General features: G+C 50.9%; 1 protein-coding gene across 2 annotated transcripts in view; it reads right to left on the reverse strand.

Moving 5' to 3' along the window:
• DRC11 (dynein regulatory complex subunit 11) overlaps positions 1-14086 on the reverse strand; it is a 122793-nt gene extending 108707 nt beyond the window's left edge. For both annotated transcript variants that reach the window (XM_039860224.1, XM_039860213.1), the window contains exons 1-3: positions 13763-14086; positions 5458-5782; positions 1730-1849 (exon numbers count right to left, since the gene is read on the reverse strand). In XM_039860224.1, the coding sequence (XP_039716158.1) occupies positions 1730-1849; positions 5458-5782; positions 13763-13773 (456 nt within the window). In that variant the 5' untranslated portion in view covers positions 13774-14086. The remainder of the gene's footprint in view (positions 1-1729; positions 1850-5457; positions 5783-13762) is intronic.
• Positions 14087-27124: the final 13038 nt, after the last annotated feature.

Below are 27124 nucleotides of genomic sequence, written 5' to 3' on the forward strand. Positions count from 1 at the left end.
TCTAATACGAAAATGTAAAACATAAAATGCACGTGAAGTGAAATGCTGACTTTAACATCAGTTACAGAATGACGTAGTGAGTGTGACCAATGCTGAAATCATTGCAGGAGTATTAACTTTATGTGAAGTGTCGTCCGGCATCTACAGATGTGCATCCTGGAACATTCGAACATGATGGGTGCTGCGAAGCACGAGAGAAATCGGGCCCGTGCAGTAAAATGCTGTCTGGTGATCTCAGGTGGGGAATGTCGCAGCGAAGTCAGGTGAGGGGCTGTTCTTGGAGGAAAGCGTGGGTGAGAGCAAGCGGGGCCGGGGCGTCCAGAGGCCTGCGTGAGTGACACTGGATGAGACTATGTATGAAAAAACGTCTGAATTTCATGAGAATGTACGTGAAAAGCATCTGGCTTCTGCAGGTTCTCAGTAAATATTCTTTCGCCCCCTTTTTCCTGTGTGCGTGTGCGTGTGCGTGTGCGTGTGCGTGTGCACACAGAGACACGCACGCTGTTCCACAGAGGAGGGAGCTCTGCGTGGACTCAGGCCCCAACCCTCTGTTGTCCCTGGAGCGAGGGTGACGCTGTGCACGTGGCCTGGCTCGGGTAGAGCCTCATGCACGGATGGGGCGCAGGGAGAGGCCACGGGAATCGGAAAAAACCCGAACACGGGTTGAGGCCTGTTCCGAGTCTCAGAGGGTGGCGGTGGCCACCTCATCAGGACACAGAGCAGGACACTGAGGTCCCGAGTCTGGGTGCTCTGGTTCATCACCGGGGCTGCGGTTCCCAGGGTGCTCGCTTCTCTGTGTAATAGTGCGTGTGTGTGCACGCGTGTGTGTGTGTGCACACAACATGCACATGCTGGTCTGCATCCGCAGTGGCAGCTTAGTTGCTGATAGTGCCCCGTTCACCCTGAATTGTCCCCATTTGGACAGTCAACTGCCGCCTTCCTGCTTGGGCCACGAAGACCCGCCAGAGGCACGAGGCACTGATTTGGTAGGCAGTGAAGGACACCGAAATGCACAAGCTGACTTGCCAGATGTGGCAGATCCCCATGGAAAGGATGGGAGAAAAAGCCTGTCGCAGGGAGTCGAGTGGGACGTCACTGCCCAGGAGAAGGAAATGGGACAGAACAGCTGTGAAAACAGGCAGGAGCTGGAGGTGCTCGATGCTGGGGACGAAGGAGGTTCGGGGCCAGAGAACTGACTGGACTCCATGCGTCCTTTGCTCTCTGGGGGGTGGTGGTTGGGGGTGGCTAAGAGAAAGAGAAAGGATTTTTTTCTTTCTCTTTCTCCACAGACAGTCCACTCGAGGTGATCCAAACACCTTTTATAACTCAACCTGAAGTTATAAAAGGTCAATCAGCATTTTTAGAACGTGCAATAACTTTCGAGTTCTTGGTAAGTTATCTTAGCACATAATTATTTTATGTGAACAACATTCAGCATCCGACTCAGGCGAGGTGGATCCGAGATGGAAGGTTACACGGAGCTGATAATCTACTCAACCTTAGAGACACTGATTTAACCAACAGAGCATCACGTTTTGATCTTTATTTCGAAGTTCTTGAAAAGTAATGGTTATGAATCACCAACGACAGCTCCTTATACACTGAATGACAAGGGGCAAGGGTGCTGTTCTCCTCACACTGAAAAGTCATATAACTCTTTCTTCATTAGGAGCAGAAAAAGGAGGTTTTACAGATAACGGGATAACGTTTGTTAAAATGATGTACGAACCAGTTCGGACATGTCCAATCCAGAGTCGGCTAATATCTGAGCGAGGATTTTCTCTCTTCCTTTTATTATTTCTAGCTTCTCCTTCAAAAAATACTTGGGTATGGGAATGTCTAATTGTTCCTAGAGAAGACAAAAAATAAGCAGAAGAGCGTTTTTGTCACGATTCCAGGACTCAACTCTATTTAAAATATACAGTAAGGACGTGTGAATCAAAGGGACTGGCTTTGTTTCCCACCCTCACTGAAGAGAAAATGAGCCCCATGGACTGAAGAGAATTTGTTACCGCTAAGAAGACACGAGGTCAAAAAGGAAAATCGTAGCCACGTCCCTTCTTTTAATTATTACGGTGAAACTAGTCATTCATATTGATGAACTAATTCAACTCGATTAACTAATAAGAATAATTTTTTAAAGAAATACAATAGCATCTCGGCCTATCTAAAATAATAATGCCAATTAGAATAGCAAAGTATAGAGCCGTCGAGTTCTTTGAATTAAACCTAATCATTTATCAACACCAGCAACTATTTGTACGTAAATGGTGACAATTTTTCTAATCATTCTGTTTGTTTTACCTAAATTACCACATTACAAACATGATTTTAAGAATTAATTTATTAGAAACCTTGTTTTTTATACAATAAATATAAACTTACATTCTTCTGTACATCACCAAATATTTCAAATTAGTGGAGGTCAAAGGAGTATTTACCAGTCCAAGTTCAAAAAGCAAGACCACACAAGGGTTACTGAAGGATGTGGGTGGCCCTTGGCCAACCCCACTGAGAAACGCTGTCCTAGATACTGTTTCACACACACCCTGCTGCCTTCTGCTAGATCGGATGACTGGGGAAGCTCAGGTTCTCGTCTGCAGGATCGGTGGTGCTTCCTTCTTTCCCATTCGGGTGTGGCCCCCCACACACTCCTCTCAAACCTGGGAATTGGGAACAGGCCTTCGGTAAATAAGCATCATGGCGTAGAGGGGTGTCTCTCTGAGGGCCTGGTTGGGAATGTGTCCCCACGACTTCTGGGAGGTGGCAATCGTTTTTGAAAACCGAACCTTTCTTAGTCTAATGGCGTATCTGGGGGGGACTAAGCGTGAGCTTCCAGGATCCAGTGGCCTGGGAGTGGGGGGCAGTCAGAGGAGAATGACTATATTTCTATGTTGTGATTTTGTTTATTAATAAGCATGTTCAAGTGTCAGATGTGTCTAACTTTTAAGACACGAACTTTATGGACATGGCTCCCATTGGTCTTTGTAGAACCCTAAAATTATAGTTAGGGTTCGGAGGGGGAGGAAACCGCCATCGGGCATGGAAGAGAGGAAGAGAGCCATCGTCGCCGTGGGCTTCCTGCCGGGTCTCCATCCGCGAGACGTGTCTGACCCACTGCCGTGGGTTCTAGTCTCCGGGGGTCGAATCGAGGAAACGTCTGGTGGCAGGGAAACTGTCTCCCCTTCACGTTTCTCTACATTAGGGGACCTGTCAGGAAAGCCTCCTTATCTGGCAAGTTCCAGGAACAGTCTCCTGGCTAGGTTAGCCAAAAGGGGACACTGACGGGAGGATTTGGGACCTCGTGGCACCGGGGCAGGGCATAGCTGGATGTCTGTCAGCAACAGGCGGGGATCCGGGCATGAGGACACCTTCGGGACTCTGCCAGTTACCGCTGCTCCTCTCGGTGGGTCTGCACTGTTCTCACCCCGCCCCCTTTGCTCTGAAGAGCAGCTTCCTGCGCATCCGGTGAATAAAGTCTGCAACTCCTCACAAGTTTGGGAGACGCCAGTTCAGACTCTGAGACAGAAACTGGTCTCTCTGTCCTGGTTCGGGATCTCTCAAGGAAGGACTGGACGATGCAGCCACCACGGTGTCCATCCCTGAACTAATCACCTGTGGTCAGAGGTGCTGGTCATAGTGTACAAATAGCCGGGTGCTGGCCCAGCAAGACCTAGGGAAGCTGTGGGCTATGCGGGTGACAAAGCCACAGAAGCCCAGATACAGAGCGGTCTGCGGTTCCACCCTGAAATGCAGGACTGGGCCACAGAGAAGTTTCCAGAGGTTGCTGTGTCTCCCTGGCCAGGGCAGTTTTTATGGAGTCCATGCTTCTGCTGTTGGATGCACCCTCTAATCAGCTGGACCTCAGTGCCGTGACATGGCTCCATCTGCACCTTCCAAGACTGTTGATAGTGTCCTGCCATGAATGCTTCCTTGACGATGTCACTCATTCATCATCCCTCTCAATGTTCACGGCTCCATCAACCCTCTCAATGCTCACGGCTCCATCATCCCTCTCCATGTTCATTCCATCAACCCTCTCTAATGCTCACGGCTCCATCATCCCTCTCCATGTTCATGCTCCATCATCCCTCTCAATGCTCACCGCTCCATCATCCCCCTCAACACCATGGCCTTGAAAGCAGAGGGCTGACTGAAGCAGTAAGAAAAGCAGGGGAAAAACTGAAGGAATCCACCATATAAATTTCATAGACTTCTTATTTCTTAAATTTAGGAATATTATTTAATACGCTTAGAATGAAATTAATTAATTTAATATTACGTTATTGATTACATTTAGGAATATGATTTAATGACTATTTATTTCACATTTCCCTTAAGTTGTTCGTGATATTTTCACATGGGTATGTAAAGTACACGTGACCTAAAAAAATCTGGCCCGTCGGTCCACGCTCTCCCAAACGGACGCAATGAGCGCGAAGGCTGCGGTGCGTTGTCCGGCACCTCATTCAGCTCAGTTACCCTCTCTGGTCCACTGGAACGGAACGCACTCACGCTAGGAAATCTGTCCCAGAAAGAAACCTAACCTTTACAGAAGCCCGAATATTTTCAAAAGGAAGGAACATTAAATCCCATGTAGAAAATTAAACGTGTTATCCTTTGAATGTCACTTTATGGAAACGTTTCTTGCAAAATGAAGCCTGAACTCATGGGACCATGACGCTGACGTGAGGTGTCCACCTGTCCCTGGCAGACCCGGCCAGACACAGAGCCTCCGCAGAGACCGGGCGGTGGCAGTGAGGGCGAGGGGTGGAACGCCCACGGGAGGGCGCTGTGGCCACAGGCGCCAGCAGGGAGAGCTCCAGGGGCTGGGGAGAAGGTCCCTGAGTCACCATCCACCTGGGAGGAAGGGGGCAGCAACCAGAGGCTGCTCCTCCAGAACGTGATGGGAGCTGAAGCCCAGAGAGGCTGCCTCTGGAAACCGGAGCGGGGGCGCTGCTGCTGATGCTCGGGGGGCTTTCGTGCCACAGGATATTTGGGAAGGGGGTAGCCTACTCCATCCCAACAGGCCTGGACAGACACCCCGGCGACAAGCAAGACCACGATAACCTTGGCTTCCAACAGAATGGAGTGATTCTTCTGCGCCCCAAACTGGAGAAACCCAATCCGGGTCCAGGGCCTACCGGAAGGGGTCCCCTCCGACTGCTCACATAGCAACCGGCTAGTAAGTGCGTCTACACCGTCTGGAGCGCATCGGCTACAGGCCTACGTATCTTTTTTTTTTTAAATTTATTTTTAATTTTTTTTCTTATGGTAACATTGGTTAACGAAATCCAGTACGTTTCAGGTGTACAATTTAGCAGCAATATATATATATATATATATATAAATATATATAAAAAAAATATATATACAGTTGCATTGTGTGTTCACTGCCCCATTATCTTATCTAAAACACGAAGAAACTCAGAAGCCTGAGGAAAGCCAAGCACTCACGGGAGCCAGCTTCAGGTCCTGCAGGATGTCGTCGAAGTAGTGGAACTCCGTTAACTCCAGGTTGACCATCTCGTTCTTCAGCTCCAGGATGCGGCCCATCACCCCATCCAGGACTTTTCGGATCAGGATCCGTTTCTGCGGGTGGACGATCTGGTCATAGGCATTCTCCAGGTTTCTGAAGATCTGCACGTATTTTATGTAGAAGGTGGCCAACGTCTGGAAGATGAAAACTTGGCTTCTGCGTGGTTCCGTGATATTCTGAGACTCTTTGTCAAGCAAAGAATTGAGGGCTTCTTGGGTCTGATGCCACATCTTATTATACATTCTGAGGAAAGACAGAGTTTAGATAAAATGAGCCACGGTTGCTTCGTGAGGCATCCACGCTGGGCGTCTGGTGTAACAAACATAGTGCATCATCAGCGTGAGCTGCATGCAGTCACGAGGCTCCCCAGACAATCTATCTGCTGTTTTGATGCGCATGTGATTTTTGGATATGACCACTGCCATTATCAAATAAATAATTTTAAACACCTTTCATCTAAATGATATAAAGTGAGTCCTCACTATACCTGTCAAGCCAGAGTTGAACTTGATAAGCAGACTAGTTAACTGACTTGTCCACGTACAGGGCTGATGGAGTATAAGCTGGAACGACCACTTTGGGAGGTAATTCAGTATCATCTTGTAAAGTTGAACAGGCGCATACCCCAGAAGGGACAATCACACCCCAGAGTCTCTAGTAAATCTGAACCAAGAATGACCTTGGTAACAGCGAAAACCTGGAGATAACGCCAAGGTCCGCCAACGAGAGGGATAAACAGACTATTCCACAGCAGTGAAACAATGAATTGCAGCTCTAGGCACCGACTGGGAACCTTACGACCATGACATAGGGTGAAGAGCAAGGCGCGGACCCTGGCCGTGGAGGCGGCCTCTGTGGGCTGCCTCGGCGGGCTCCAGGGCCCTCGGGTCAGGTTGTGCGGGCGGAGGGAGTGGACAGGCAGCCAGATTGTGGAGCGTGAGGGGGAGGTGTGTCCTCTCCCAAGGCCAAGGCCGACCTGGGGCAGCAGCACACAGTCGAGAGCCTCCTTCTACCCAAGGCTTAAGGGGGCGACAGCTGAGGAGTCGCCAGTCAGAGGCTTCGGGCTTTTTTTTTTTCTGTACTATCCAAGAATCAGTGTGTCTGGGAAGGGGCTTATTACCAGTGGGCTTCGCCGGGGGTGCGGGGGTGGGCAGGACCCTGGCGTTCCCCAGCCGAGGGGGCACCCGCGGGTGTCGGGGTCTGTCTAGGTGTCTGTTAGATGTCCCCTACTGCAAGGGCGGCTCCGCCCAGCGCCTTCAGAGCAGATGGGTCCAGGGGCCCGGGGCTCCCCCTTCCCCTTCGGGGTCATCTGGCCTCCCACTGCCAGCTCACCCGTGCCTGGCGTCCCCCGCACGTGCCTCTCCCACCGGGACCGGAGCGGCTTAGCACGGGCCCTCTGGGGACGAAATGCCCCCGGCTGAGACCTAGGACCGGTCCTCCCACTTCGGCCCGGCTCCCAAGGACCAGGCCCTCCCACCGTCTTCCCAGGGATCTGCTGGGACTCGGGCCCTTCACCTCCCCGCTGCGGGCCTCCAGGTCACCTTCTCCACCCTCCTCTTCCGTCTCTCCCCACTTTTGTGACACCCCTTGTCAAACACTCGTGTGTGCATAGCCTTTTAAATCCTTTATGGCCATTTTGGAGGTGATTCGGGAGGTGGTGGAGCTAAATATGCTCGTTTACCCTCCCTTTGCCCTGGGGTCCCTCCCCCACCTCCCCAAGGACCCCTCGAGGCGCCGTGCACCTGCCCCGCCGGCCTGCCTCGCACTGTCCTCTGAGTAAGACGCTGTGAGCATCACTTGCTGACGCTGACCCCCTGGCGCCCTCTGTCCTACAGGTGATCCTGGCGGCCCCCCACAAGGGGGAGCCCCTGTCTGCCGTCGAGGGGGGCGCGGACACCACTGGCTCCTGAGCCGCGCGGCCTGAACCTAGGTCGGTGCGACTCCGAGCTGGGAGCCCCGCTCAGCGCCCGAGCTGCCACCCCTGCCCCCGCGGGGCCGCTCGTCAGGACGCTGGGCTCTCGAGAAGCGGGACCCCGAGGTTGCGGCGGACGCTCACCGATCGCCCACGAGGCCGGGTGCGGCCCCCGCACTCGGGCACGCGCAGTCCCCCCCTCCCCGCACCCCCAGATGGCTTATCCGCTCTTGTCCCCCGTCTACACTGCACTGACTTTCTGCTGAGCCCTGGGCTTCTTCGTACACCCGCGGCATCTATGCGCTGTGCGCTTCCCTCCAGCTCAGAAGCTGGTTTCACGCTGGGGCCGGGGCGGGCAGTGGGGACTTTCCCTCTGCCTCTGTCCCCGCTGGGAAGGGCTGTCCCGCCTCAGGTCCACACAGTGCCCCAGAGCGCACTGCCATTCCCTTTCCCAGACTCTGACCAGGCCTCCCGATTCGCAACTTGGTTTAAATGGATCCAAGTTTTTATTTTTCAATTTAAAATATTTTTATTTTATAATTTAAAGTTACGCTATTAAATATAATATGTAAACAGGTACTATTCGTATAACATTACACATTAATACAAATTTCAAGTAACAAAATATTAAAAAATAAAATTTATAAGTAAAGATAAAAAATTAAAAAGATACTTTAACAGTATTATTATCCCTATTATTTCTGTGTGCCTGGAACAGAGATGGGAGATTTTCATCTTTCTGACCAAAACGTAAAAGCTTCTCTTAACGCGAAAAACCTAGATTCAGATTCAGATGATGATGGTAATAGATTTATACAACGTCCGTCATGTTCTAAGTGCTTTACACTGATTGATTCACGAAACCCTCAACAACTCTGCGAGGTGGGTATTATTATTATTACTCCACTCTACAGATGAAGAAAGTGAGGGACAGAAAAGTTATTGCCCGAAGTCATACGATGTGAGAGGCAGGATTTGCACCCAGGCAGCCTGGTTGCAAAGTTCTGAACCCCTAAACCTTGTTGCCTCCTGTTCGTTGGCGTGAAGGCAAATGAGGGAGGACACATCATGTGACACGCATGTGACGGACACCACAAGAAAACAAAGATTTATAGCCCAAAATACTCCACTTTCCCTCCCCTGCCCCCAGTACCTCACTGAGTTGGGACACTGAATATTGCTTCTGGCACTCTGTCCACTGGGTCTGAGTACCAGATTTCTCCAAAGTTAGCGATATTTTAAAAATATTGCTAGTGAAAGAGCACTCTGCTAGACAACTTTAGTATATAAGAGAAGGTTATATTCAGAAAATTAGAATTCCATTTAGCTCAGGACATTTCACTCTGTGCATAATGAATGACTAAAAACAATGTTATTTACCAGAAACGACCCCATAAAAGAACAATAACAACAAAAGCAATGCCTTCTGCCTGTTCGAAGCATCTGGAATATTCTGGCAGTGTTGCTTGTCATGCCTCAAAAAGACAGGCGAGGATAAAAGACAGACAGGATCGCAGAGCAGGAAGATGTACCGCGGATAACAGGAAACAGGCGTATCGAATGTCTGCCCGGAGAATATAAAATTGCGTAAAGTCCAGAGACACGGGCATGTTCTTAGCTTACCGAAGCCCAGACTTCGAGTGTTTGAGAGCAGGCAGCAGACCTGAGGCATATTCCCTGACCTGTGAGTGACGCAGGCTGCGGGTACCGACAGGCTCAGCAAACGCTCACAGAAAACAGAAAAAGCGCCCGGTTCGTCTTGTGGACTAAATAAGGTGCAGGGCCTAAACCTGTCAGGACAGCGTGACAGAAGAAAATTTCAGGCCCTTCTGTTTAAACTTGAATCTGAAATTCCACTTGGCAAACAGAACACGGGAGCCCCATCAAAAGAATCGTTCCCTCTGCCCAGGGAGGGGTCATCTCAGGAATTCCGGAGAGGTAAACAGAAAGCTGAACTCGATAGGGCGACAGGGCAGTAAAAGCTGGAGAGTATTTCCACGGATGCCAAGAAGATGCTCAATAAATTTTAATTTATGGCATGTGCCTGATTAAGAATACCAACGACACACTCGGAAGAGCAGATGACGGTGACCACCCCAAAATGCTGGGAACCACAGGCCAAAAGTAATTCCAGTAGAGACACCCTAGAAATACACCCTAAAAACAGCACTAAAAAAGGATGAAGCAGATATAAAAGGTACTAACATAAAAGATGTTTAAAACTGCTTATAAATGACACTACCACAAAATCCAAGGAAATCCCAAACTATGAGAAGTCAGTTTGTACAGCAGAGTCTCAAGACATAGATTAAACCCGCAAAAACTGAACGCAGAGGAACAAACAAGAAAGAAACCCCATTCACTGTATCTATAAAGAACATTAAACATGCAAGAATTAACAGCGGGGGCCGCTCCAGATCCAGCTGAAGAAAATTCTAGAACGCTGGCTAGCTGCAGAAGTTCGGAATAGGCGGAAGGCAGTATCTGCTCCTGCCTGAAGAGACGAGACGCAGACTCCCCAGACTGCCACGCAGAACTAACGCTACCAAGAATTGGGTAAGGACCTGCCACAGAACCTACAAATCAGCCTCGTCCGACTTTCTGCACGTGGGTGCCGAGTTGATGATAAAAGGTACTGGCCCCCTTTTCAGTCCTCGAAGCATTTAACACACCCGCAAGCATGAAGGCTGTGCCATACTTAAGGATGCAGCCTCCACAGGGAGCAGGTGGGGTGACCAGAACCCCACAAAGCCCCAGACTCATCGACAGCAAGGGATCTTGGGTAGAGGAGATTTCCACCAGGGACCAACAGCCGCGTGTAAGGAACAGAACACGCCTAGAGTTTTAGGTGCGCGGACTCTGCTCTGGGGCAGACTCGGCCAGGAGGGGGCCTGCTGCCTCTGCTCACTGCGCTCTTTGGCTTTCGCCCAGGGTCAAAGGGGCAGAAACCCCTCCAGGGCCACGGCGGAGCTGACCCCTAACCAGAACTTTTGGCCAAAGACCTTCCTGGTGGCTTAAGCCTTCCAGGTTCTGCCATTTGGGCTGCAGCCCCTTCACTCCTCATCCGCTGACTTTCCATTGACCCTCGCTGGAGAGACGAGGCAAAAAGTGTTGGCTGATGGGGAAATACTTGGCATATGAGCACGTCGGCCCCTGCGTCTTTACGCTTTACCCTGGAGACCGACGTTGGCTCAGGGCTTTCCATGTGTGTCCGCTGGCCACACGCCCACCACCCGCTGCACTGCCGGGGGCCGGGCCAGCCTGTGGAGCCCCCACTTCCCTCCGAGCCCCATCTGGCTGGAGCCCCTCTTGGCCTCATTGGCCTGAAATCTCAGCATCCTTCCGCTGGGCCAGTGCCCACGAAGAAAACGCGAGACGAGAGATGTGGCAAGACGATTTCCTAATATGAGAACGACTGTGATATGGTTCACGTGTCATAAATTCACAATTTTAAAGTGTACAAATCAGCCAGTTTTAGAATAGTCCCAGAACTGTGCAACCATCACGAGTTCACTGACTTCGGAATGTTTTCATCACTCCGGAAAGAAGCCCTGCACCCATCTGCGGTCATTCTCTGTTTGCCATTGTTCCTCTCCCCCCGCCCCTGGCAGCCGCTCATCTGATTTCGGTCTCTATTTGTTTGTCTAGTCTGGACACTGCGCGCGAGTGGACTCATAGGATAGGCGGTCCTTTGCAACTGGCTCCTTTCGCTTCGCGTGTTTTCGGCGTTCGTCCGTTTTCTGGCATGTGTCAGGACTTCGTTTTGTTTGTTTGCCAAATAACGTGCCATCGCGCGCATTCACAGCAGTCCGTGTACCCACTCAGCAGCTGGTGGACACGTGGGCCGTTTCTGCCCTCTGGCTATTGTGACTAATGCTGCTCGGAGCATTCCAGTACAGGTTTTTGTGTGGACATGTGTTTCTAGTTCTCCTGGGTGTGGCAACGTGGTTTTTAAAGGTAGACGTGCTCCAAATTTAAAATCAGAGCCTGCTTCCTGAGGTAGCGGATCTCAGGCAGGTCACTTAACCTCTTTGGGTAAGAGGCAAAGCTGGATGCTGACACCCTGGACACCCCAAAGGATTACTGTGGGATGGGATAACAGATGTGAAAGTGTTCTGGAAATTTTAAATGCGCCTTGTAAAGTGACGGTCGTATTTCATCCATGAGACGACTTAGAATTTTTTTTAAGTACATGATTGGTTTCAGACTTGAGCATATGACCTAGAAATGTCACAGATATTGAAGCCAGAAGGATTGTGGGTGGAGAAGGCTGAATATGACAGTTGAAAAAGACCAGTTATTATTTCCAAAGCTTGGCCGTCTTCCTATGCTGCAAGGGGGCGGGGAAAGACATGACTATCCAGACATAGCGTGTATTTGAACAGAAAATCAAAATACTGCAAAATGGGAATTCTCACCAAGTTACGTTATATACATGATAAACTTTTAAAATCCTTCCGATATTATCTAGTTGTTAATTCTCTTTCCAGAATATTCCCTCAGCCTTTTTGGTCTAAGGGAGGCCTGGCTGTCCCTAAAGGACCCGGCTGCCTCTGCGGCCCTCTCGGGGAGGCATGAAGCTGGGTCACGGGGCTCCCTTCTCATTGTCACTTCCAGGCCATTCTCCCACCCTCCCCCGACACGGCCCCATTTCATCAGCTGGGGTGGCCCACTGCCCTCAGTGTGACCGCTGTCCACCGTGTCCACCGTCTTTCCAGGCCCCCGCCAGGGCAGCCACGCCCTGAATGGCATCTGTCCACTCTGCCTTTCCAGCAGATCCTGCCATAGGCCTTCTGAAGCGGAGACCTGGGGCTGGGTCGTGCGCCTCACTAGCAAGGACGTCACCCCGTGTCGCCCTCCTCCCCGCCTAGCATCCCATTTCCTTTACGGCTGGGCCATTCCCTTCGACAAACAAATAGGCTATTGTTTCCTATCTTAAAAGCAAATCTTAAAAACAGAATCGGACTGGGGCCCTACTTCCCCTGCCGCCAGCTACAGCAAACCTCGCTTCGAAAGGTAGCTGTGCTCACTGCCGGCAATTTCTCTCCTATGCTCTCTTACACGCTAGTCAATCTCTCCATCCCATCTCTCCACGGAAGGCCAGCGTCGCTGCCGCACTGCGCACGGCCAGACAACGGTCAGGTCTCAGTCCTCCTCTGACTTGTCTCGGCAGCGTTTGACAGAGTCTGTGACTCCCCGACCAAGACCCATTATGAACACTTTTTCTTCGCCTGGCTTCCAGGGCCCTGCTGTTTGGCCTCTACCTCACCGATCACAGCTCGGCCCCTGTGCTGGATGCTCCTCCCCAACCTCTCGCCACTGAGGAAGCCAAGGTGGAGTTCTCGGCCGCTTCTCCCTTCTCTCCAGACTCACGCCACGTCTCGTAAAGACCGTCTACATGCCAGCAGCCACCGACTGATACTTCATGCACAAACCTCTCTCCTGGACTCGAGACTTGAATATTCAACTGCGTCCTTGACCTCCACTCGATGTCCAACTGGCACTTCAAACTCAAGACGTCCGGAACTGAACTCCTGATCTCCCCACCCGCAAACTCCGCCAGGCCTTAAACTCTCTGCTTTTATCTCCTCGCTAGAAAATAGGGTTCGTAATAGCACGGGCTGGAGTGACGGTGCCCGGGGTGCTGTCTATGAACTACTCAGCCTCTTTGTGCCTAAGTTTCCTCATCCGTCAAATGGGAATAATAACATCAACAGCCCTCACGTCACAGGAGTGTTGTGAGGTTATTATATCTCAAGCACTTAGAACAGTGCCCACAGAGTCGGCTCTGCTAATACCTGTTGGGAATGATCATTAGGAAGAGTCATGGAGCAGCTGCTGTGCGAGCACTGTGCCCCCTGCTTACAAGTCCCCTTTCCAGCGCCACCACCGCCTCCTTGGTGTTCCTTAAAGAACATCAGGGTGGTACAACGAAGCTTCCTCAAGAAAACCTGGCACCCGGGGTCTTCTCACAAAGCGATCCATATATTACTGTGAGATTAACCAAAAAGCACTGAACGTGCTAAAGATACTGCTCCCTCCGCAGGGCCTGGGGCACAGCAGCGGGCCTGGGAGTCTTGAGAGGGATGGCTGCCTGGTTGGGGAGGGGATGCTGTGTGTGTGGGGGGGAAAGTCTGGGTGCATGCATTCCTTGTCAGCAAGAAGCGGATACTGTGGCCCGAGGAGTAATTTATTTGCTAAAATGCAGAAAGGAGGCGGTGGGGGAAGAAATAAGAAATCAAGGCAGGGCATGGCATCCTTCGGTCTGGGGAAGGCCGCCCACGGCTCCGGCCCCGCAGCCCGTCACTTACGCGCTGGACATGGCCGGCTACTTTCCCTCTTCCCCTCTCCCGCCGGGAAGCTCTTCCGTCGCCCTCCAAACGACGGCCTGGCTGCAGGGGTCGGGACGCCACCAGAGGCGCGCAGGGGGGGGCCTTTCCGCGGGGAGGGGCAGGGATCTGGGCCGTCCTCTCACTTCGGACAAGGACAGGTGACAGCCTGCGACCTGCGATGCTTAGGCACAGAGAGCAGGGTTGGATCGATCCTGGCGCGACCCCGAGGCTCTGTCTAGAACTTTGCTGCGGTCACTCGTCCGGACGCGAGGCGGAACCTAGCAACGGAGACACTGCGCCTGCGCAGTGCGCTCTTCTCGGGCAGCTCCCCCCTCCCCCCGCCCCCGCACGGTGCGCGCCTGCGCTGCCGCCTCTGTTTCCGTGGCAACCGCGCCGCGGCGGCGGGGCAGCTGATGCTGGGGCCGCGGAGGGAGGCGCCGGCGGGAGCCGCGGGCGGGGGGCGGGTACCGGGAAGGGGAGCCGACCTTTGGGGCGACCCGCCCAGTGCGCGTTCCCCTGGGCCGGCCCCGGGTCCCCGCCACCGGCTCGTCGTCCCGTGTGCCCCGCTTTCATCTACCTTCAGATATGTGTCCCCCTCCCCCCAGACACACACATAAGGTCCTGAATGATCGCAGCCTCAGCCTTCCCAGCTGTAAGGCGGGATAACAGCGATTCGTTCGTTCAGAACTTGACTGGGCATCTTCTCTGGGCCAAGAGCAGACTCAGGCTCTGGCGCACAGGGCAGGTGCAGACGCTGCCCTTCTGGGGCTTACTGCAAATGAAGTGGGGCGCTGGTGTGTTGTGTGAAATGCTATGTGGTTGTTCGTTGCTAGCAAGCTGCTCCGTTCGCTTTCTTTGCTTTTCTTCGTATTTAGAAACTTGAGATTTATTTGCCAATGTCATAACCCGCGATTCCTACAGGAACGCGTTCAGAACTCATGCAGTCGAAGGAGCATGATGGAGACGTCCACATAAAAATGACAGAATGACTCGACCACAGAGCCTCTCTCTCACAATTAGTAATGAAATGAACAGAATAGTAAAAGCCAGCAAAAAAAAAAAAAAACCCAAAACAAAGAAAAATAAAAAGCAACCTAACCAAAAACGTAGTACGTCATGCCATAAACTTACGTAACTGTTCTCAATGAAATCGAAGCCTGCAGTAGAGAACGGCATGTATCTCATCCCCACTTTCCAGTATAGACCTGCGTGGGAAGAAGCCAAGTAGACAAAATACCAAGGATTCTCACACATTCGATACAAAGAAGACTCCAATCTGCCCAGTGACATGAAAGGGTAGAGTAAGGAAGTTCACTGTAGAGTAGAAAAAACAAGGCACCCGGCGAAACGGGAGAGAAAACTGTGGTGAGTGGGGACCCATCTCTGCCACCCGCAGGACCTGACCAGAGCTAGCGAAGATCGCCAGGGCTCGCCATTTTTCAGGGCCTTGCACTGACCGCAGGCAAAGAGTCACATTGAAGGGTGTTTTGTCACCAGAAGAGGACACACTCCTAAAGGCGAGGGGACGGCGGTAAGAGCGTTTACCAAATTCTCGGAAAAGAAGTCGGAGCTCGGGCCTGGCGTAGGTCCAGTGGGTCAGTTCTTACCTTCATGGTGTAGACCGGCTACAGACAGTAGGTGCCAGGGCAATGTCCCGGCTCTCAGCCTCGCTCAGAGACAGAAGGAAGTCGAGGAGAATTCATTCGCATTGACTTTGAAGAAATAGAAAATTTGCAAAGAGCAACCCATGTTAAATATTGATACGAGAGAAGCAGTATATCTACTACCCAAATGCCAGACTTCAATAAAAGGGGAAGATAAAACAGGGTCGTGGCGTGGGAGAGACAGGTGAAGAACCTAGTCTGGAAGAAAACGGAACCAGATAGAAGAAAATGTTTTATTTGTGTTCCACGTAACGAGGCACCTGGTACTTTACAGAACATTATTTTTAATAGAACAAGATCTGGGACAGATGATAGAATAACATAATGAGAAGGAAAAGAAGATTCTATAACTAAAGAAACCAAATGAAAATCAGAGATAGTCCAAGATAGGAACTAACCAAGCAATAGACTGGGCATGATTCGTCTGAATTACTGACTTAGAGGAAAAGCTTTCATCAATCCCAGTGAACGTAGATGAGAAAGACAGGCATGTAAGCCTTTAGAATTGGTTAGCTGATATTCCTGAAAAAGAGATCTCCGATATTAACTCTTTTCAAAGATATAAGGAAAGATTTCTGAAACAGAGAAACTACATTTGCAGATCCGAAGTTCTCACTCTGTTCCAGGAAAAACTGATATTGAGCAACCGACACTAAAGATGTTCGAGATGTATTATTGAACTTCAGGGAGAGATGGCAGGGGAGTCTGGCTGGCCTCAGACTGCTCCAGAGAGGCTTTCAATGTCAGATGAAAAGGTAACATATTTACAAAGTTCTTGAAAAATGTGACCTAAGGTAGTTCTACTTTCTGAAGTTAATTTTCCCAAATATGAAAGCCCTCGGGAAGTATACTACTCATGTATAAATCGGCATGTCTTCAAATGCAAATAATAGAAAACCCAACATCCAGTCGCTCAATCGATGGGAGGGTTTATAATCTCCCTAACAGGAATAGCGGTGAGGCAGTTTCAGAGCTGATTATTTCAGCCACTCGGTGACATCATCGGTCTCTGACGGGCTCTCCATCTTTTGCAGCCATCATCCTAGGATGCTGGGTGACTTCCCTCAGGGTGATGAAATGTCTGCAGTGGCTCTGGACGTGGCCGCCTCACCGTGTAACATCGTGGACCACCATCGTTGTGTTTGAGCAGTCCGGACTTACCCGCACTGAGAGAGAGAGGCAGGTAAGAGAACCCAATCAGGTACTCTGCCAGCACGGAAGAAGGCAGTGTGGGCTGTTACACAGGCGACATTCAGTATGGGCCACAGCCCAAAGGCTCTTCCGGAAAGTAAGTTACTTGGTGGTGAAATGCAGCCATCAAAAGACACAAGTCATGTCACAAAGATGAGCAAGTTCTCACTCTGAGGAGACGTGAAACACGGTCTCCCAGCTGAGACCAAGGACAGTGTTCTCTGAGGAAGCCCCGTGAGCTTCGCCAGTCGCGACACCTATTGACCGCTTATCCTATGCCAGGGACAGTGCAGGACCTGATGTGCATACGGTCACTGAATCCTCTCGTTATTACAAAGTGGATAGCATTTCCTTCTCATCATACTCATGCAGACATGGCAACCCAGAGCTCAAGCACCTGTACACCCCAGGCTGAACTCCAGCTGGTGGCGGAGTCGGTGTTCAAACCCCCTAATGTTACACAAAGACTACACCCCTAAACATCATCTTTCTCGTTGGTAGTAACACCTACCTTAATTAATATTTGTTAAAAAACTTTTTTTTGTTGTTGTCGTTAGACGAATATTACTGAAAACTATATCAAATCACTTATTTTTTAAGGAAAAAAGTCATGGCTACCTAATTAGGTAGATACAGTAGGGAAGGTTACTTTGTCCTTGATATTTAATAATTTATGAAGCTTCATAATCCGATTAGAAGGTCCCTGGGAAAATCCATCTTCTCGGTCCTCCTGATACATACGAAGTCATTTGGGCAAACAGTTATTGATGCCCGTTCTATGCAAAGCACGGCAGTCACCGCCGTGCGACAGGAAAAGGTGACTCTGCTCTGATGGATCCTGCCCTCGAGGGGAAGAGGAGGCGATTCCCCGGGAGAACCCAGCCTTCATTGTCACAGGAACGACGCACCTAGGCGAGCCCCAGAAGTCGTCGCGTCCGCTTCCAGCCCCTAGAACATGCCCATCTCTTGAGAGTCCCTCCTCTGCCGACACACGGCAGTGAGAGGGACCACCTGGCCCCTCTAGAAAGTCCGTCTGGTTTTGGACAGCTCCGTCATCCTTGGCTTTCACGCGCCAGCTCCAGGATGAAATGGAACAGCCCTTTCTCGAGGAGCAGTCCTTCGAGGGTTGAAGCCCATGCCCCCCGCCGTTGTCTCGATTGCAGGGCGAGCACCCTCGAGTTCTTCCGCGCGAGGTTTTCGGTTGTCTTGCAGCCGCTCTCTCTGAAGCACTGTTCTCGGGCATGTCCCTCAGACATAGATCAGTGACACGAAGCCTTCTCGGGGGGGCTGGTCTGCACGCTAAGTCCCGACGGGAGCCCTGCTGGGTGGCCACGTCACACTGTCGATCCACGTGGTGACAGAGTCAGACAAACCTCCAAGTCTTCCTACAGTCTGTCCTGCAGAGCCACCTCCACCATCCAGTGTGTCCACGGTCCCACCTCGTTCCACGTCGTCCCTCCGCTCTGATCCACGTCACCTGCGAAGCGCTCTCTCTGGGAAAGCCAGGGCGCTCGATAACACAGCCTTAGCAACGGGTCCAAGTTCGCATCAGTCGACAAGTTACAACCCTGCCGGACGCCGTATCATCCGGCTCACCCCTCTCCTGGCCCTCCTCCACCCCGTGAGGGTGCTGTCAGGCGCATCGCCGATGCAGAGCTCTCCCACAGCCGCGACACTGTCCTTATCTACGAGGCTCGTGGCTGTGGACTGTGAAGTTGGGCAGGTCGGCTGCGTCTTGCTTTGACCACTCGGTGTCTCGGCTCCCTCTTCTAAGAACTCACAAGTCATCGCGATGACCTGTCTGGCTCCACGGGCAGTTCACTAGAGCGGAACCTGGCCTTCTCTTCTTCGATGAGCCACCAGACTCTGCTGTCATGTTTTCCAGGGTACCGAGGTGACTCAACCAGACCCGGGCACTCGGTCCCTCACTCACTCCTGAGTCTCCTTGGAGGCCATGCCAGAGTCAAAACAGCTCACGTGTCCAGCCCTGGCCTGAGACAACTCGAGCTGCCACGGCAACCAGGGCCCTTTCGCAGAAGTGAGCGAGGGCAAAGCCACCTTTGATAGTCACTATTGCTATTTGACCGGGACTAGCTGTGCCTCCCAGGCTGACGTCTGATGGAGTGTGTGCTCAGCAGACGCAGAGAAGCTCGTACTGAGCCACGTGGCTGCCCCAGGGCGGCCGAGGTCTGTGTGAGCAGGACAGTTGATCCGACCGTGAGGCAGGGACATTATTAAGGACAAGAGGTACAGATGACTGGATAAACGCCATGCGCTTTAGAAATGCCACCGAATGACATTCAGCCATTAAAAAAAAATGATGTTCTGACGCATGCCACAACTCAGACGAACCCTGAAAAAGTTAAGCTAAAAAACAAGCCGGACACGAGAGGACAGATGCTGTGTGATTTCACGTAATAGGAAATCTTTAGGATCGGCAAATTCACAGAGACAGAAAGTAGATTAGAGGTGACCAGGGCCCGGGGGGAGGGGGAGGGGCTGGAGTGGTATTGCTTCATGGGCACACATTTGGGAAGACAAAAAACGTTGGCCCTGGTCTCGACGATTGCACAGCATTGCGAACACGGTCGATGCCACAAAATCGTGCACCTGAGATGGTTAAGGTGGCAGATTTTATGTCACACATATATATGATGGCACGTGCCCTTTAACGGATCAGGCGAGTCTTAGCGAGTTTCCTGTGCCACTCCACAAACAGGCCTGGATGGCGCTGATTCCTCTCAGCAGGGAGCTACCCAGTGTCACGTGGCATCTCTTCTGTCCTTGGCCCAATTACAGATTCCCTGACACCCCCTCCCCAAGCATGAGAATCCAGTTTATGTCTGTACAGCATAGAATGTCGCTCATTCTCCTCGAGTATCGTAATGGCACCACTGACGCTGGAAATATGTTACAGCGTAACCAGGCAAATTATAAGCCCAGCGCCCATGCGACAAAAACAGGGGGGCTTTACGAGTGTGGAGGGCCCGTGGACAGGTGGAACCGTCAGGCAGCCAGTCCCCGCTCTCCCATCTCCTGGCAGAGTGACTCGAAGCAACCGGTGACATTTCTGCACCTATTTCTACCTCTACACCCCCGTGTCACTCCAAGTGGCCCCCTGGATGGTTTATAAATTGCCGTGTGCCAGAACACCAGCTGGGGTGACCCTGTATATCTAGTATTCGGGAGACTTAGTCCCTGAAATGTCTTTCTGAAAACTCGGTGCTTGAGCCCCGGGTGGCAGCTTCCCTCATTCCCACTCTGAGGAGTGGGGTCCCCCGGAGATGACTCTGCTTAGCCTCTAACGAGGCTGTGGCGTAGATCGCCCGTGAGTGTGAATACTGGACTCTGAGAAGTGACTGCTGTGATCCCACCGTGGTTTCGTGGGACTTCCAGGCACGCTGAAAAGGACCTGGAATGGACTTTGATCCAGTTCCACTGTGTCCCCAGGTAGGCCCTCGGCACTGCGGATAGCGAAGGCAGGACAGATCAAAGCGAAGAGGTGTGAAGTTCAAATGGAATCTGAAGGCCTTCTCCTCTAAGCCTGGATGTGAGAAACGTTTTCTGTGCTTCCGAGTAGGAAGTGTCATTCGACATAAGAGGTGTATTTTAAAATGTCACACATTGAACTCTCTGCTGTAACGTGCCCCCTCTCATGTCCGACGTGAGGTCTGTACAAAAGGGGACCGATGAAACGCTAGGCTTGCCACCTCGTCACGCACAACTGGGAACGGATAAAGCGTGCATCCCGTTCGTTCGTAATTATTGAAGGAAGCGCTTTTCGGGACCCAAGACCCAACATCCAGTCTCGACTCTTCCTGACCAACCACCCCCCGCGATGTCCAGGACACGATATAATCTATAACAGGGCCAGTGCCACTCACCCCAAAGGGTCATCGTAAGGACGGGATGAAGAATGTACGCAAAGCTCTTGGCACAAAGCAGGGCCCGCATGCTATCTAGTGTGACAGCTAGTCCTCTCAGCTACTGGGGTCGCCGAGGGGTCTGCTCGAGATCCGCCTCCCGATGAGCAGGGTTCGCGGTTCGGGGTTCAGATGTGGATGGCCGCTGCACGAGGGTGCGGGGCTGAGCGCTGGCCACGCAGGGGCTAGATTCAGAGCAGCGACAGCTGTAAACGGCACAGCTGACAGCCTCGTGACGGGGACCGGGGCCGTGTACCTTGGCTTCCCTCCAGCCTGTTGCAGTAACTTATCGAAGCTATTGTGGACTGGAAATGAGTCTCGTTCGATAGGTTTTGTTGAGATTCTGCTGGTAAACTGATTTCAAAGGGATGTGAGCAATTTGCGCATCGCATTCTGGACGGAATTCCAAAGACAACAGATGATACAAACGCCAAAGCTATTTCATGTCGAATAAGCATCATTTCCACTAGGAAATGAGTGTGTGTGTGTGTGGGGGTGCTGTGTGTGGGGGTGTATTTCTTATAAGCTACCTTATTATCTATAAATAAAACCTCCCAGTGTGAGAAAAAATAAAAAGGAACTAGCTAGAGGCAGGATGTTTTTTGTTATTATTATTATCCTGTTTTTTATTCTTATTTTTTTCACAAACGAGGAGGCAGCTTTTGTAACCCAGGTGCAAAGGAGGTCACTTCTCATTGTTTTAACACCTGCTGTCTTTCAAAATGAACACGGTTTCCAGGAGCCATTGATAAACTCAGTCTGAAACCTACCTCGAAAATGACTCTCCTTTCTTTGGAATGACTAACGTTTCTGTTCAGTTTCTGTTTTGTTTTGTTTTGTCCGTTTGACTCCTGTACCACTTCCCGCCTCTTTTGCTGTTTTCACAGTACTTATCATAAGACAATAAATAGTTCCTGGCACACAGGGTAGAATGCTAATAACAGCTGCATTGTTCATAAGACAAAAGTGATACAATAATGAGACTTATTTAAGAGGTTCGAATTGCCAATGGCCCCGATTATGTCAGTAAAATGCAGTTTAACAGCAGAGAAAATGTCTACTTAACCTATTCATTTATCCTCGTTCACTGCCAGATGCAATAAAAACATAACCTTGGCAGAAGCCAGGCAGAAAGAAGGCTAGAAAGAACTTTCACACACACATTTCTTCCTCCGTCTGTCTTCCAGCTGTCTCTCTGCTTATCCGTCGCTGGTGATTCTTTCTCCCTACAAGTGTAGCATTTCTGAGACATGGTACGGCCCTGTACCAGGGCTAAGGGACCAGAGGCCCTCCCAGCAGATGGCACGATGGTGTCACCTGGCCGACTTCCCCAAGGATCAGACCACTTCCTATAACCAGTGCAGCCTGCCGATGCCACAGAGCTTAAACGTGAACGTCGTGGTGGGCGCTTGCCTGCCTGACGCATTTCCACGGAGTTGCTTATTTGTGCTTTTTACGCTAAGAAGATTATTTCGGGCTTTTTCGTTGTTCTAATACATGAAATGCACATAAAAACGATACTAGCGACACCTTTCAAAAGACTTTTCCTCAGTTTGCCAATGTCCGTGTAATGAATACATAGATCAGATGCAGAAGAACAGCAGAGTCCCAGTAGCTCACCTGTGCCTTCCAGTTCTCATCCTGTGTCTCCTTCCCAAAGGCAAACGTGCCTGGCTGACACCGAAGATTAACTTTTCCCTGATAAAGGAAGACCTCATACGTAAACTCGATGCGAACGGAATTATTCGGCGCGCGTTCTTCTGGGTCCAGCTTTGACCATCTGTGGGTGTGAGACTCATTCACGTCGTTGCATGGAGACGCCGTCCGTTTTCCTTGCCGTGTAGGAGTCCACTGTGTGAGCAGACTGCAGTTCATTCATCCTTTGTGCTGTTGACGGGTGGTCGGCTTGCTCCTAGGCTGGGGTTATTGTGAATAATGCTGCCGTGATCGGTCTCGTGCATGCGTTTGGACATGCGGGCATCTTCCTCGCTGGAGCAGAGGATATGTATGTGTTCGATTTCCGCAGAAGCTGCCCAAAAGTTTTCCAAAGCAATTACACCAATAATTTTTCTTCTGTTTCAACAATAAGAGTTCTGCTTGATCCACATGCTTGATGTTTCTGTCTTTTTCCTTTTTTTTTTTTTTTTTTTTGGAATTGGGTATGATCATTTTATTGTGGTTTGGTGCATGTCCTGAGAAATGTACCTTTTCATGTGCCTCTTTGGCCATTTGAAGAGCCTTTTTTTTTTTTTAATGGAGCAACTATAGAAATCTTTGACCAACTTTTATCAAATTTTCTGTTTTTTTCTTATTAATTCGTAGAAGATATTTAGGTATTTTCACACAAGTCTATGTTGAATCTATGTATTGAAAATATCTTCTCCCGCTCTCTGGTTTTTCTTGTAGCAATGTCCCCGATGGCCAGAGGCCTCCCCGACTTGTTTTCCATGCGGCCTACCCGCCGGGCGGCTCACGAAATGGTAGCTGGACTCTGCCAGGGTCAGCAAGAGCACGTGAGCAAGACGGGAGCCGGAGTCTGTCTTTCACCGACTCTTGGAAGTGGTGCCCTTGCTTTCTCGTCTCTCGGAGTCTGCGCTGCCTAATGTCTGCAAATGCCTGCGGAATGGCGATTCGCAGATTTCATCCAGCCGTGTAGTCGTTTCTGGCAGGAGGGCTGGTCCAGTACAGTCGATTCATGAGGGTTTTATAGAGTTGTTATTTTTCATTTTCATGTAATGGCCTTCAGCTCGTGGGGCCCCCTTCCGCAGGACTGATAGATCGTTTCTTTGCCAAATATTCTTTCTTTACACTTTCTGCTTCAGAGCTATTTTCTTAACATCTGTTCTTTTCATGCCTTAGCGATGTCTAGATTTAATGACACAAGCAATAACTGTAACATAAAATTAATAAGAAACTGCGGCATCTCCATTCGTAGCACTGGCAACCTTCCTGTGACTGTAACCGATTGAATTTCGAAATCACTTCAGAAAGGCAGTGAATCCTGAGACGTAACGCTGTGAAATCATTATAATAATCCAGAATTCAAATAAATGATACGGAGTCAAAATTATTTTCAGTTATTTCACCTAACTGGTTTATGTTTCATGTGTTTATTGCTGTTCCTGTTCACGACCACGCCTGACAATCCCCCATTTCAAGTCTAGACGTTACTTGAAACGCGTCCATCTCTAGTCTCTGCGCCCCAAATTTTGGCGTTAGAATGTCTACACTTTTAACGTCTGGCTCACCACAGGCAGGCCGCCCTTCCTGAGACTCTTGGGGGTCGAAGCCCTCGTCCATGTTCCTCTAAAAGGGTGTCGAGATGAACTAGAGAAATGGAAGTGTCACGGGGCCTGAAGACAGACAGGTCTTGGAGGACAGGAGGCTGAGGGACCCGGCCGGGCCAGGCCGCGTCTGCCGACGCGCTCGGCATTATCTCTGTGCTGCCGATACGGATCGGGAGACCCGCACGTCCCCGGCTGCTGGCCGGATGTCGCACGTCTTCAGGTGCCGACAGCAGTTCTGGTTCCTTCACAGTCAGGGCCTGGCACATAGGTCTTGACCGTGACCTCAAGCGCTGGCCCTGTGCCAGGCCAGGACACGCGCCGGCCAAATCAAATCCTTTAACTTCATCTGTGAAAAATGCAGGGGTCTCTGCCGAGGATTCAATTCCGTTTGCCACGGAACCGGAAGTCAGCGTGGGGTGCTTTTACGTTTGTTTGTTTCAAGGCCTGAAGGAATTAGCGAGGGGGCTGGGCTGGGGGTCACCTTTTCTCTCTCTCTCTCTCTCTTTCTCTTCCTCCCTCCTTCCCTCCCTCCCTTCCTTCCTTTATTTCTCTCTGTTTTCTTTCTTTCCTTGAAGGCTGTATTATTACTATTAAGCAATATGATGGGTACAGAATTCAGGCAGAGGCAAATGGAAAAAATAAACGATCAGATATGAAGAAAAACGGGAGAAATGGATCACAACGAAGAAGATGGGTTCATATTCATTTTCTATTCTCATGTAACTGACTGATTTTCACAAACTCGGAGGCTCCAGACGGCCCCGTCGGGCACCTTACAGTTTCCGTAGGCGAGAAGCACGCGTGTCACTGGGCTCTGCTCAGGCCGGCAAGGCCGAAACTGCCCGTCACTGGGCTGCATTCCTTGCTGAGCTCTGGGTCCTTCTGCAAGCTCCTTCGGGTTGTTGACGGAATTCGACGCCCTGCGGTGGGCCTGCGCCCCCAGGACCCCATCCCCGGGGCTGCCCGAGGTCACCGCCGCTGGCCTGTGACAGCACGCAGCTCACTTCTCCACAGGCTGCCGGAGAGCCTCTCTCTAGTGGGCACAGCGAAGTCTCACAGATCGTAACCTGATCGATGCCCGGGCGACTGACCCTTCCCAGGCACTGTCCCGCCCACACTCAGGAAGAGGGCTTTACTAGGCGGACTAGCCAAAGGGTGGGGGCTTCTTAGGATTCCTCCTGCCGCAATAGGCTGTGGAGTCGGGTGGTTAAAGGAAAACCACTTTGGCAAAAAAGAAAATAGTTAGTAGACATGATTTGGGGGATCGGTCTCTTAATGTCCAGCCTCTATCAGTTACTATCCCAAACCACCTGGGGTGTCGCGAGACTGGCTGGAGCCATGCACGTGCAAAGCCTCTGCAAAACGGATACCGCTCTGTGATATAAACGAGTGCGTGTGTGTGCGTGCGTGTGTGTACCGTGTGTGCACATGCACATGTGCATATGCATGTGTACATGCAAGTTTGCATGTGTGCACGTATGCGCACATAAGTGCATGTGTGCGTGTCTGTGCGTGTGCATGTGTGTCTGTGTGCGCGCGTGTGCAGGTGTGTGGGTGCATGTAAGCGTGTACACAATGGCGTACCCGGAAACAATGTGCATGTATGTGCATGTGTGTGCGTGTGTGTCTGTGATGCATTACATGCCTATGTATGCACGTCACCATTAATATGGCGGAAGTGTGTGCATCAATATTGTGTGCATCTGGAGTAGTAATGTGTGTGTGCATGTGGAGTGTGCATGTATGTCTGTATATGCATGTGTGCATGTGCATGAGTGTATGTGTTTTGTGTGTGCATGTACGCGTGTGTATGTGACTAAATGCCTGTGTGTCGTGTGTATTGTGTGCATGCCTGTGTGCATGCATGCACCTATTATTATACATTGTGCATGCGTGTACTTGTGTGCATGTGTGTACCTGCGTGCATGCATGTGTGTGTGTCTGCGCCATGTCTGTGCCTTAACATGCACATGTGTGCACCGTGTGTGCATGTCGCCTTTACATGTGTGTCGTGTAATGTGTGTGGTGTCGTGTGTGTGGGGTGTGTGCGTGCATGCCTGTGTGTGCGTGTGTGGAGTGCGTGCAGCGTGGCAGTGTGCATGTGTGTCTGTGTGTAAATGTGTCCACACGTGTGTGCGTGTGTGTGTGTGCTCACACACACATGCAGTGAAACATTCGGCATCACACGCCTCCCTCCTCCCCATCGGCGAGCGAGCGCATCACCCTTTCAACGGCCAGCGCCGCTTTGCTTCTTTTGGGAACTGAACACATTCGCCCTCTGCAGGTTCTGCACCCACTCTCCGATGTCCCCTCCAGGCCCCACCCGTTTAGAGCCTTTCTGACCGTTCAGTGTGCACCTTAATCGTTTTTGCATCTACTTCGGTGTCATCGAAAAATAAAGTAGAAACAATTCCTCTGTGAGTGCAGCACGCCGCGAGGCCGACTGGTGACGGGCAGTGTGAGGAGCCCGCGGGGGCTTCGCCCGACTCCTCTATGAAGGGTTTGTGCAGCCCGCCGTTGACCAGGGACAAGGTCTTCAGAGCTGTTCTCCCAGGTCTCTGCCTTCTTACCGATGCTTCTGAGTTAAAACAAAACAATATGTTCCAGGTAGCAGTGTGCGAGGCTTTCATAATGGCACAAAATAGCGTTTTGAACTATTTTTGCACATAGACACATTTTAAAAGTCCACGGTAGTATCCAGCGGCCTGTAGGGCGACCTGCACTAGCCTGCAGCTGACAACTTCACAGGTGGAGGTAAATCTAGTTTGCAGGTAAGTCTGGCAGTGCAGTGGTCTCTGGCAGAATCCAGGTGCGTGGGGATGAAGATGCCATCAGCATAGCAAAGGCTGTTAAATCGGCACACTCAGAGACGGCAGAAAGGCTCACTGCTCATGGAGCGACATAAATCGTGGGGAAGAAGGAATTATTGGCGGCACTTTGACCTGGTCCGAACCTTAATGACTTAAGAGGCATTATTGATAGCGTTCTGCTTCCCCAGGCTCAGGGGGCAGACCTTTCACTTAAACGTAAACACACCAGGGATGCTTTTAATGACAGTCATTGACCATGTCTCGGCTTAGACTAATACCCCGCTTGGCTAGGTTTCCCGATGCTGCGTTAGAGACTAGACGTGCACCGGGAATTCCTAGAATGCTGACTGCTGGGAATCGCAGGCTGTTTATCAGACCAGGGCTGTCCCTTATCTCCCGGAGAAGAGTTAGGCGAGACGTGACCAGGACGAGCCCGTTTTCCTTCTCAGTTTTGAAGCCTTCTTCC

The sequence above is a fragment of the Pteropus medius genome, unplaced genomic scaffold (genome assembly GCF_902729225.1).
Source record: "Pteropus medius unplaced genomic scaffold, Ma_sr-lr_union100, whole genome shotgun sequence".
Classification (NCBI taxonomy): domain Eukaryota; kingdom Metazoa; phylum Chordata; class Mammalia; order Chiroptera; family Pteropodidae; genus Pteropus; species Pteropus medius.